At 39.2% G+C, this 13,229-nt stretch overlaps 1 protein-coding gene across 1 annotated transcript in view; it reads left to right on the top strand.

Annotated features, from left to right (window-relative positions):
• Positions 1-882: 882 nt before the first annotated feature.
• Positions 883-13,229, top strand: part of LOC129337255 (collagen alpha-6(VI) chain-like) — a 72,220-nt gene continuing 59,873 nt past the window's right edge. Inside the window, exons 1-6 of the mRNA XM_054990817.1 lie at positions 883-1,083; positions 5,740-5,835; positions 6,501-7,121; positions 7,652-8,272; positions 10,205-10,765; positions 12,414-12,971. Of these exons, the coding sequence (XP_054846792.1) occupies positions 1,065-1,083; positions 5,740-5,835; positions 6,501-7,121; positions 7,652-8,272; positions 10,205-10,765; positions 12,414-12,971 (2,476 nt within the window). The 5' untranslated portion in view covers positions 883-1,064. The remainder of the gene's footprint in view (positions 1,084-5,739; positions 5,836-6,500; positions 7,122-7,651; positions 8,273-10,204; positions 10,766-12,413; positions 12,972-13,229) is intronic.

Genomic DNA, 13,229 nt, shown 5'->3' with positions numbered 1-13,229 from the left:
AAAAAGGCCCTGGCCCTGGTTGAGGCCAGTTGAGCCTCCCTGGGGCTGGGGACCACCGGTAGATGTTTATCTGCTGATCTAAGTACTTTCTGGGGAACATATGGTGAGAGGCAGTCCTGCAACTATGCTGGTCCCAGTCCAGGTAGATGTTATGAGGGAAAGACCCGGAGGCACGAGCTGCTGCTTTTAGTGATATACATGTGCATTCTAGATTTAGCCAATCACATTCCAGAATTTTTTTTTTTACAACAGTATGGAATTCCTTATTTGGTGGAAGCTATCACATTTTCATAGGGACAAAATCTCACATTTTGTACACTCATACAAAAGTGCTATGGCCTGCAATCCAAGTGCAGCCTCGAGCCAAGATGTACAGACTGTGTGTCACACAGAAATAAGAGCTCAAAATCTGATTGTGCAGCAGTGCCTTGAACCTTGCTTCTTTCTGGTGTTCATGAAAGAACCTACAGTTGTACAAACACATGTTCTTTTCCCCGCTCTGCATTATTTTCTAGGGTGTCTTGCCAAGTTTTCCAGATGCTTCTCCCAGAACAGCCTTTGCCAGAGAGAGTTGCTGTGTTATTTGGCTAATAAGATCAAGCTTGTGATAAGAAGCAGCATGGAGGGTAAAACTAAGTGACATGAGAGAGGGATGGAGGGGGGGGCGGATAAAATATCAGCATCCCAAACAGCCTTTAAAACTGGGAAGAATAAGATCCTCTTCTGTCAGCATAATTATTGGAAGAAACCACCTCTGAAAATGAAAGTGATTTTTTTGTGTTTAAAAAAGAAGAAAAGAGAACCTCTAAGAACTCATGCCATGAAAAACGCAAGCTCCACCTTTGCCACTTTGGTTTTTGACAGTGGATTAATAACTGATGATGCAATGGAAAGTATAGAGTGAGCTGGGGAGTATGCTGCTCTCTTTGACTAGCTTTGGGATCCTTGGTCTGGTAACTGACTCTGCTAACTGCTGGCTTGTGAAAAGATTTATGGGATGTGGCTGTCAGAGCTGCTCATAAAAGGACAGTCTTTCCTAAGGTCACTTTGCAAGAAATGAAGCAATGAACATCTTGTTAGTTGGTAAGTGTCTTCCTTTGCTGCTTATCAAAGGCTGCTACAGTAATTCAAATGTAGTCCCTATGACATGTTTTAAAGTTATTGCTAGATCAAGAACTTTTCCTGAAGTGAAAATGGGAAAATAACAATTTCCACAGATAGAGAGGGATTTATTTCAGTGCATGTCAAATGGTATCAAAGATACAAATTTTCCAATCTATGTATATACAGATTTGAATTTAATCTCATCTCTTAATTTCTGATGCTGCAATGTTCATTTTAAGGATAATCACTCTGTTCTTTTGGAACAGTAACCATGTGTGCTTGCTGGTTTTATCCAGCGCAAGGTTTTCAAGACAGCTCCCCTTACCTTTACCTCTGTCTGCCTTCTTTATTGCACTTGCTATCAGAGGTAAAATATCAACAAAAGTGTATTTACAATCCGAGTAATCTAATCAAGTAAAACACTTTTGGAAATGTCAATTTTTTTCCAACAGGGAATTTAAGCATAAGTTTAATTTTTTTTCACCATTGATGAAAATTAATCTTTTTGTTGGTAATCACCCCAGAAATTTGGTTGAGAAGGTAGTCTAGAAATATTTTAAATAAATGTAAATGAATCTTTGGTAGAGTTGCATGTACTGTAACACAAATCTGATTTTTCTAGCTTTCAGGAACATTACAGGTATTCCCCTCACCAATTTCTGGGTGATGCATTGGTGAATTCGGGAGATTTCTTCTTTGCTGTGCAATTCTAAGCAGAGTTATATTCTTCTAAACCAATTGACTTTAAATGAATTTGAAGAATCTCATAACTAGGATTGTACTGTTGACCTCACTCTCTCTTTTTAAGAAGGATGAATGAACTAGGCAGAAAGGAAAACATCCTTATCAATGCAAGATTCTTAATTCCTAATTTTAGTTACTGCAATTCTGACTAAAGGTTAATTAAGGCAAGAATTTCCAGTATAATGTGACATCCAAATATGGATTGAATAGACACTACTGAGAAAAATGGATCAAGACATTCTGACTGCAATCCTAAAGACATTTTCCTGGATGAGACTTACTTTTGAGTAGACCTGCCTAGTATTGCTCCCTCTGTCATCTCCTCCCCCATAGTGATCACCAAACAAATGGTTTGCATTGACTAATAGAAGTTTATAATGTTCATGTATAGCTTTCACTATATGGCAAAGTTTAGCATTTTGATAGCAAAATAATGGTTTGATTCTTATAGTCTAATGTCCCTAATTTTCCTTCCATTGGGTATAACTATGAGCTTATCAGCATCTATTCTTCTTTTTATAATTGTTAACGGCATTATTTTATAAGTTGTTTTTAGAAATTATATTAATACAGGAGTACTTGATCTTGCTAAAATCAGTCATGGCCAAGTTCCATAGAAATCACTGTAAGAAGTTAATCAGAACTGACTATTAGCGGGATCGCGTCAGGCATATTACAGTATGTAGCAAAATAAGATTTATTGTTTTATTGTAAGTAATTCATATGTTGGAATCAAAGCATTAACTCATGAGAGGATCATTTCACTGTACTTGATTACGGTTAAATAAATCTGTTGAAGGCTTTTGAATGTAATTTGGTGTTCAATTGGAACTGATTACTTAAGGCACACTTTTTGCATAAATCTTTCCCTTTCCTTCCAAAAAGAGAAGTTAATTTTGTTTATCTTTTAAAACACAATAAACCCTCTAAATTGTTCCAGCTGTGACTTTCATACGTGCTAAGACATTGAAACCAGTACTTAAAAGTGGGTGCAGATGTGAAAACTCAGGCAAAATATAATTGGAATGTAATTTCCCAACTTAAACATTTCTGTATGGTGTAATGCTTAGAATGTTGGCCTAGGATCTGGGAGACCCAGGTTCGAATCCCCACTCTGCCATGAAACTAAAGGCCAAGCTAGAAATTACATTTTGCATGAGTTTGCTGGGAGGACTTCCAGCTGTACTGCAGCTGCAGATTTCTTGTAGCAACTCCATTTAGAAGCACCAGAGAGGCCATGTTAGGATCAGAAAAAAGTATGGGGAGAGGAGGCTTCTTGGCATCCCCCCCCCTCAAGTGTATCCTGGGATGGCTGCTCCAGTTGTCCATTGGCTAAAACTACCTCTCAGTGATCATTGCATTGATGGAAGGGGTTCTACAGCAGGAAAGACAAGTTTGCCTGATTTTCCTCATCCATGTTGCATGGCCTTTATGTTCAAGTGTGTCCCCTGAGCCCCCAGCATCACTTTTTAGACATGTCCAGTGGGTTTAGAGAAGGGGAAAGGGGAAGAGGAAGGAGGAAATTTGCCAAAGGATCCAACCATATGTATTGGACTTTACATGCATGTGTGGGAAATCAATAAAATGTCAAAACAATTTTACAGTGTCTTCAGAAGTCATGTGTTAATTTGAAACTGAACCATAGGATACAGAGTATGTCTGCACTATTGACCTCTTCTCATTTTGTTGCTCTCCCTCTTATTTATTTGAACTCCGTTCCCTTTTTGTTCCTGTGCCAAAAATTGCATGTTTGCACTGCATGCCTGCAACCACGAGCAGAGAAAAAACAAAGGGCAAGAGAGACAACTAAGGTGCATGTGAGAAATGTGTTATTTGAAATGGCAGGTTGGGGCATCTACTTGTATATAGATTTAGTTGCAAGTAGGTATTTCAGTGGGTGGTGGCAGAATGTAACCTCAATGCCAAAGTAAATCTACTTGGGACATACAGACCTACAATTCCTACAAACCTAGTACCTATTGCCAGTCCTTTACAATACACTGTTTTTACAGTCGTATATCCATTTTCCAGGAACCAATGGAAACTATGCATTGGCAAGCACATTAGAGCCTTTTTGCATCCATTTGGAACTTTTCTGAAACATACAGAGCATTGGCTTTTCTTGGTAGTTTTCAATTTCAATGCAATTAATGTTTGGCAAGAAGAGAAACAATCCCTTACAAATTACATAATATCATATTTTGAAACTGATGATCAAGTTTCATTTAAGAAAAAAATGGATAGATTTCAAATCTCAATCATCATATACAAACCATCTGTTGTATATATAGTTTTTGAACAAAAAAGGACATGACAGATAGAGCAGAAGAATATTGAGGTAAATAAAATTTAAGCCTAAAGAAATGAGGAAAGTGGAGCACATGTTTTTGTTAGTCAAGTGGTGGCAGACTGCTTGTTTCTCCTGCCACTTGATTATATAATGTGGCTGCTGACATTCCAGATTTGAAGATGCACAGCAAAATATGCGTATGTTTCCTTAGTGTTCTCCCATTCTAGGGCAACTGCAAGTGATAGACTCTAAAAACAACCATGGTGGATGGTAATAAATTTGATCACTGCCAATGGAATGTAGGAGGGTGGGGTCAAGTTAATAATAACTTTGTGCTTATATACCACTCTTCTGGACAGATTAGTGCCATATTCAGAATGGTTAACAAAGTCAGTGTTATTATTATCTCCACAAACACCCTGTGAAGTAGGTGGGACTGAGAGAGCTCTGAGAGAACTGTGACTGACTCAAGGTCGCCCAGCTGGCTTCAAGTGGAGGAGTGGGGAATCAAACCCGGCTCTCCAGATTAGAGTCTTGCCACTCTTAACCACTACACCAAAGTTAGAGGAGCAATCTGATTATGACAAAGGGAGTGTCCTCTTAGCTCTGTGGGGTGATGGGAGGCAGAGATCAGTGCCATGATAAAGAAGAGAGTAGTACTCAGATTGCTTGGCAGAGAAGCAAAACTGACCAAAAGGGAGAGGGGATTGGTGCCAAAGTATATGCTATGGAAGAAGTAACAGAAGAAACAATGGGACTTTTGTTCCTGAATTCTCACTGCTTATACTTTCCTATTGATTATAGATTACAATTGATTATAGATTCTTAATACAAGCTTGTGTCCATGAATACTTTATAAACACTAAGCCTTAATCAAACTTCACTTTAATTCATCTTTCTCAACAGCTGGCTGAGAATATTAGTTAAATCTGTGTACACTTACTTATGGTGTGTCACACAGGATCATCTTTCTATTATTTCTTTTGAATTTTCCTAAGAACGACTTATGAAGTGTGAACAGCCTGTAAATCAACTCCTTTGATTGTGTTAATGCTTTTGTTATTCTACACTGATTATACTATGAAGTAAGAAAATGGAGGAGGCATTATGGCAAATCAACTTTCAAACTGAGGGGAGTTTTAAAACCAGGTTATGATGTTGGGGGCTTGAAGTTAAATACAAAAATGAGTAATTGTTCTGGGCAGTTCTATAAGGTCCTTGCACCCAACTATTTTGTCAATCTCATCTAATGTGTTTGCTAAGAAAAGCTGGTTTATACGTATATTGATATTTGTTTTCAGTTGCTGAATTTGCATGGATTGCAGAAGAGAGCCCATTCATAGAACAGGGCTTGCCAGCCATATGCTTTATCAATACATCAGCCTCTGATTCTATTTCAGATGTAGGTATATGAGTACTAGAATCCTCCCTCTCTGCTGAAAATGTTGAGGGTGGTAAATTATTCAGATTGCATTTGGTTTCACTTGCAACTGTGTGTTAGTTTCAGATGATTTCCTAAACCAACTGCAGGCTGGATGGTTGATTTCATTTTGAGGTATCAAGTGGACAGCTAGGGATGATTTTTTTTTATATATTCCTAGGTCTATCTCTTGGCTCATCAGTACACAAACTGAAGATGTTTCTGACTTTGTTCCTCATTGTTCTTGGAACACAGACTTCTATAACACAGAAACCTGGTATTTCAATATCCTTTTCAAAATATATCAATTAATTTTTCACATGATGTTCATATGGGTAGTCCCATGAATGAGGCTGTAAACTCCTTTGGAGCTGCTCTTGTGAACTTCTTTTAGAATGCTATCTATCTATCTATCTATCTATCTATCTATCTATCTATCTATCTATCTATCTATCTATCTATCTATCTATCTATCTATCTATCTATCTATCTATCTATCATCTATCTATCTATCTATCTATCTATCTATCTATCTATCTATCTATCTATCTATCTATCTATCTATCTATCTATCCTAATCCAATCCAATCCAATCCAATCCAATCCAATCCAATCCAATCCAATCCAATCCGATAATTTCATTTGTCTCCCCACCCCCGAATATATCTTTATTCAAATAGTTCCATATTACAGTGGGTGGATCCCACCAGCTTTTATGCTGACACAGAAAGAAAGAGGAATTATCTTGTCTATTTCACTGTTCACTACAATCATATCCCATGCGGCTTTCTCTCCATAATCCCCAGCATAGGCTTTTTGAAATCTAAATGGGCTACTCCTCCCTCTTGCACCAACACAAAAAGAATCCAACCAAGTGTGTTTATTGTCTGAATATAGCTGTGTTGAGCTTATTCACTAATTTGAATTCTCTGTTTTTTTCAGCCTCTGAGTCTACAGATGTTGTCCTTTTGATTGACAGTTCAAATGCTCTTGGCAAAAAGTCTTTCCCATCTGTGAAAGCATTTGTTAACAAAGTAATCAGCAGTCTTCCAGTTGGCCCAAACAAATATCGTATTGCCCTTGTGCAGTACAGTGACGATGTGCACATTGAATTCCGGCTGGATGATTATAAAGGCAAAACCCCCATGTTAAACCACCTTAAAAAGAACGTTTCATACCAGGGTGGGACTTTAAAAACTGGGAACGCCATACAAAAGGTCCATGAAGCGTTTTTCAAAGTCCCGAGAAAAGACAGAAACCAAATTGTGGTGGTCACAACTTCAGGTCTTTCAGAAGACGATGTGAAGGGACCTGCAAAAAGGTTGCAGGATGAGGGGATAAAAATAATAGCTTTAGGAATGCAGGATGCATCTGTTCAAGAACTACAATCAGTGGCTACGCAGCATTTTTTCTATAACTTTGCTACACCAAGGGATCTTGCAACCTTTTCTCAAAATATGCCCACAGTTATTGGAGAAGCTATACAAATGGATAATGGTGTGGTCATCTCAACACCTTCTCCACCAAGTGTAACAGAAAATGCTAGCAAGGTAACCCCTGAAGGTAAGGAAAACCATGCAGTAGAATCTCAAAGGGGGGCGGGGAGTGTAGGGTTGTCCTAAAAGTCCCACAGTCATAATAACCCCACCCATAACCATAACAAGAAAAAGTCAGGATATTCTCACGTTAGGAAACAGACTTGCTTCTGATCTCTATGATAAACAGGTGAAGCATGACTCAGGAAGGGCATGGACACTTTTCAACATGTGCAGCAAATCAGATCCAGGGCTTTTATTCATGGAAACTGCTGTAATGTGCTTCTATCCTCCTCCACATGCAGTAATGGCTTGTGAAGCAGTTTGCTAGGTGGAAGTGCTGACTGCCACTGCAGTGCAACTGAAAGGGGAATTTCCTTTATTTGTGAGCATCAGTGGGTGGCCTTCTTTCCATTCAGTTCTAAGGTTATGTGTGCATCAACAGGAAGAGAAGTCTGCACAGATTGACAACTGCACAACGTTATGTACATCTTTGCAAAGTCTTATCAAACAAATAGCTACAAATCAGTTGCTAATATTTGTTATGTTTCCTCCAAGTTGCAAGGTGTCTACACGATTCAGTTGCAGACATTGTATTTGTGGTGGATGAAGGCGTTTCACATGAAGACTCCAACTATATTGCATCATTCTTGAGTGACACAATAAACTCTCTTGATGTGAAAGAAGGGTGTATACAAACTGGCCTAGTGACATACAGCACCGAGCCGCAAGTAGTATCATTACTAAAGACTGAAACGAACAAAACTGATATGCTGCAGAAAATTCAGAGCTTCTCACCAAGAGCTGGGAAATCTAACTTGGGCGCTGCCATTAATATTACCAGGAAAAGAATTTTTGATGAACGTGCTGGAAGCAGAAAGACCCAAGGAGTTGAACAAATTGCCACCATAGTCACCAACAGACCAGCCGATGACCTCTTAAGTAATGCTGCTGCTCTCCTTAGGCAGAGTGATGTGACCCTGTTTGCCATTGGCATTGAAGGAGCGAATGCTACCCAGTTAACGGAGATAGTATCACATTCACCAGAACAAAATATTATAAAACTTGCCAAATTCTCTGACCTGCCAAATCAGACCAAGACTTTCCAAAAGAAACTCTTCAACAAAATACAGCACACACTTTATGTCCAATCTGAAAGAAGATTACAGCTCAAAACAGGTAAAGTTGAAATTCCATGTAATTCAGTTAACAATAATTTTTCTCTTCTTTGTATAGTTCTTAAAAGACAGCTCAAATCCAATTGGCCCAAATATGTTAATTTTTTACATTGGCTCAACATCTTTCCTTGAAGAAAAGTCCCATATGACTTGTCCAGTTTATGTTCTCGCTTCATTGGCATACCACTGTTGCTAGGAATGTACCATAATGTCTCTTTCAGTCTTTCCTATGTAAAGGAAACTCATCTCTTTTCTTCCCCCTCATTTCCCTGTCCTTTCAACATTTTCAAAATGCCTCTTCCAGATGTTTTCTTCTCCTTCTCAAACTGGAAATTTCAATTATCTGCATTTCTGGGTAAGTGTAGAGGACTTTCCTAAATGTCCAGCTGCTAGAGGAAACAGCTGTGGGTTCGAGGTAGGACATCTGCTTGGCAAGCAGAAGGTTCAATTCCCGGTGTATCCAGTTAAGAGGATCAGGTAGGAGGTGATGTGAAAACCACTTCCTAAAGGCCAACTAGACGTGATAGCAGCCTCATGGCGGCCATATGACATGGGAACTCATCCCCCCCGCCCCCCCGCCGCTGTTTCAGCTTTAAGGTGGGGGGGGGGAAGAGCTGTGCAACGTGGGCCCAATCCAGAGGTGGTGGAGCTGCTCCCCTTTTAGGTTTCCCCATGCAAAGACTGGCAGTGTGTTCATTTTCAATCTTTTTTTTTTAAAAATTCAGCCTTGTATCAATATAGCAATAAAAGCATGAACAAAAAATAAAGGTGTGTGTGCGTGCTGTGATGTCACCGATGATGCCACCAATGACAACCGTGCCCTCGTGTGAAAATCCTGGTTACTTAAGGCATGTGCAAAGCAAAATAAACTGATTCCACAACTGTAAAAATGCAGATGGAGGGCGGACGTGGGGAAGAACCGTACCTAAACCGATTCTAGTGCTTTTGGATTGACTCCTAGGAGAATCGGGAATAGAGGGTGCAGAAAATCCCATAGCTTCACAAATCTTTGGAGACACAACAGGGGAGAGAAAGGAATCTCAGACAATGGGCATAGGAAGAGGGGGAGTGGCCAGAGAGGTGTTCTCACCTTAGACAAAGAGAAGGAACTTGCTCATCAGGAAATTGCACATTGAGACCCCAGTGTCCAAGGCAGGCTGAGTCACCTATTCCAACAGTTTTGATTATCTGCCTTTCCTTTTTTCGTGCTTCCGTGGAGATTGTTCCTTGTTTTCCTTGTGGTTTTTTCTCCTTAGATTGTTGGTTTTTCTGGCTGCCTTCAGTTAGTGAATTACCTGTTTTCTACTGTTTCACAGATCCGTTAGTGATTTTGGTAACAACACATTTTTTCATTGCTTAGATTTGGATACTTGGGCTCCCTTCCCTCCACAACATGATTAGTGGAGAGGGAGTGTGTGTGCCTCACTAGACAGACACTCTGGAAGGACTGTACCAGAAAACTGGCAGCCATTTTCCCACTGTGCAGAGAGGATGGCTTGGAGGCACTTTATTCAAAGGGCTGTAAAGTTGGATCTCTTGTGTTTTGGGGAGTCTTTAGAAGAGAGGACTGATTTGGTTCTCTGATATTTTGAAACCATTTGATGAAAGAATGTCCACTCAAGAAAATCTGCCATTTTTCATACATGCAAACTAAGGGGCAGAGATCTGATGAAAATGGAAATGGATCCCCAACTTTCCTAAGAATTCTTAAAACTAATACACCTTCCCTTACTTAAATTACAGTACAGAATAAAACAATTTTTCCAGTGCACCCCCCACAATGTTAAGCTCACCAGTGTAGTAACATTCCTCTCAACAACCTTTTGGTAAAATAAAGTTAATTGGACCTATTTATTACTTTGTAGCAACTACTTATGCATATTTTGGGGCCTACCTAGGATCAGTATCTATTACAATTTCTCTTTTCTTGTAGGATGTCTGGACACAGAAGAGGCTGATATTTATTTCCTCATTGATGGCTCTTCAAGCATTAGCTGGTCAGATTTCAATGATATAAAAACTTTTCTGAAAGAAGTGATTAAAATGTTTAATGTTGGACCGAATCATGTTCGATTTGGAGTTGTGCAATATTCAAGTGCTTCTCATGTTAAATTACACTTTGAACTTGATTCTGGCACTAAAAGGAACACTTTAGAAAGAGATATTAATAATATTAAACAATTAACTGGAGATACATATACTGGAGAAGCTCTGAAATTCATGCAACCTTTGTTTGAAAAGGCAAGGAAACAGCGTGGAAACAAAGTGCCCTGCTATCTCGTTGTATTGACAGACGGAGAAGCCCATGATAATGTGAAGGAACCTGCTGAGATACTGAGAAATGCAAAGGTGAACCTCTATGCTATTGGTGTAAAAGATGCTAATAAAACACAATTGCAGGAGATTGCAGGCTCAAGAGTTTACTCGGTGCAACAATTTGACTCACTGAAAGATATACAAGCTGAGGTCATCCAAGATATATGCACTGAAGCAGGTAAGAGAAACGTCCCTGGTAGTTCTCTCAAAAAATGCAAGCTTGTTTCACAGCCAGTGATATCAAGCAAACCCAGGTCTTTGCCTCCATGTTTGCATGAACATCTAGGGTTTTAAAAACTACTCAGCATGCAACTAGATATTATGAAGGAAATATAGGACTCCCAAATAAGGTTGCCAACTTGGGGGGGGGGGTGGAATTTTCTAGGAGTTACAACTGATCTCCAGACTACAGCAATCATTGGAGAAAATGGCTGCTTTGAAGGGTGGACACTATGACCATCAGATTCCAGTTGATCTCCCTCTCCTCCCCATACTCTGCCTTCCCCAGGCTCCACTACCACATCTCCAGGAATTTCCCAACCCAGACTTGGCACACCTACTCCCATGTGTTACTTTTGTAATGCTAATATGGGGTGCAGAGTGAGCCCGATGGTAAGAAAACTCCAGATGTGCAAAAAAATAAATTACGATTGTCACTTTGAAAACTTGAGTCAGGCTCTTCAGTATTAGAATTAAAGCTAGTTCTATTACAAAATTAATCTGATAGTAATTCCATTGGCTTCAAAGTTTTCACATGTAACTTCCTCCTCTGGTTGGAACGGATTTTTTCAGGATCGTAACCTTTCCCAAGGTCATCTCTTTCAAATGTCAGGCATATGGAGGGGGGTGGGGGTGGGAATCCCCTTCTGTGTACAAGTAAAATTTTGTCTTCCATAGTTGAAATGGGCAGGTTTACATTACCATCTATGTGAGCTTATCCTCATTTTTCCAGGATCCTCAAGTTGGATGTGTCATTTTGGTATTGATTTCTCATACTGGAGCTTGGGCTGGAGAAAATTGTTAATTATTTATTTAGAAAATGTATATGTTGTCTCTCAAGAGATCTGTCCAAGATAGCTCACAAAATAAACATGATAAAATAATAAAAACAGCATAAAATCATTACAATTAACAAACCATGAAAACCAGTCATTCTAAGCAAAAAAAAACCAGTCCATGCTTAAAACTGCACAAACATTTTGGAGCCTAAAATGAGCCTTCTAAAATGGTTCTCAGACAAGAAGTAGCCTATAAAAATAATTTAAAAACATCAAATACCGTAGGTAAAAATAAAATAAGGTTTAAATAGAGAAACCAAAAGTACGATGGTGCTGAGAGAGAGCAAGATTCACTCCTGTAGCCTGCATGCTCCCATTATGTTTAAAAATAAACTGTCTTCCTGTCCTTACGCATGAATTATTGGACTTGTGCCCCCACAGTTGGTACTTGAAATACAGTCATGACCTCTGACATAGGTCAAAACCTAAATTAACAGCTCTCTCTTCAATAGAGATGTGATCACCCTCTCCTGTGCCTTGTGAATTGAATGTGTGTGGGGGCCAAGCTAGATATGTAGGTTTTTAAAGAATTAGGTCTGGGTTCCACATACAACACTGCTTTATTTTATTAAATAGGGGAGTTAAAGAAACAATATGTTCAGCCTCAGGAAAAAGTTCTACTTATATTCTGACTTCAAAGGTTTTGCAAAGATGTTCATTGGTGCATTGTGTTGTTTCCATTCTATTGAACCATATCAGAATGATGTGTGGCTTATTTGTTTCACTTTAAGTGTATTATCTGAATAATTACTTGTTTTCCTCCTGTAGCCTGTAAGGAAATGAAAGCTGACATCATGTTCCTAGTGGACAGCTCTGGTAGCATTGGTGATGAGAATTTTAACAAAATGAAGAACTTCATGAGGGGTCTGGTAAACAAATCTGACATCGGCTTAGACCAAGTACGTATCGGTGTTGTCCAGTTCAGTGGCAGCCCTAAAGAAGAATTCCCGTTAAACAAGTATTCAACAAAAGGTGACATAATTGAAGCGATCGGAAGGATGGAACTCATTAAAGAGAACACACTCACTGGAAAAGCACTGGAATTTGTGTCTGAATATTTCAAGCCATCCAAAGGGTCCCGATCCCCCATGAACAAAATTCTTATCTTGCTCACAGATGGGGAAGCACAAGATGAAGTAGGAACTCCAGCCGTAGCCCTGAGAAAGGATGGTATCACTATCTATTCAGTTGGTGTTTTTAATGCCAATAAATCACAGCTTGTAGAGATCAGTGGGAAACCTGAGCTGGTGTTTTATGTGGAGAATTTTGATATTCTGGCGAAGATAGAAGGCAACATCATTTTTGGCATATGTAATCCCTATGAGGGTTAGTACTGCCTCTCTTTCTTCTGGGTGCCTAGCATGGGGGAAAAGGGCTTGCTTTATGAAAAACTTAAACTGCTCTACCCTGCACTTGTTAATCATGACAACTCCTAAAGAGGATTCAAACGGTTTAAACATTAATGTATCTAAGAGTAATATTTAAAAGACAAGTAATGCAATATTTCAAAAGATCAGTAGCAGCAACCAATAAAAACAATCTGCAACAATACAAAAAGTGGACGCTTTTGAGGGAGGAAGGGGA

Source organism: Eublepharis macularius, chromosome 11, assembly GCF_028583425.1.
Source record: "Eublepharis macularius isolate TG4126 chromosome 11, MPM_Emac_v1.0, whole genome shotgun sequence".
Lineage (NCBI taxonomy): Eukaryota > Metazoa > Chordata > Lepidosauria > Squamata > Eublepharidae > Eublepharis > Eublepharis macularius.
The sequence above is the reverse complement of the archived record's forward strand: the minus strand, read 5'-3'. Positions and strand labels throughout refer to the sequence as shown.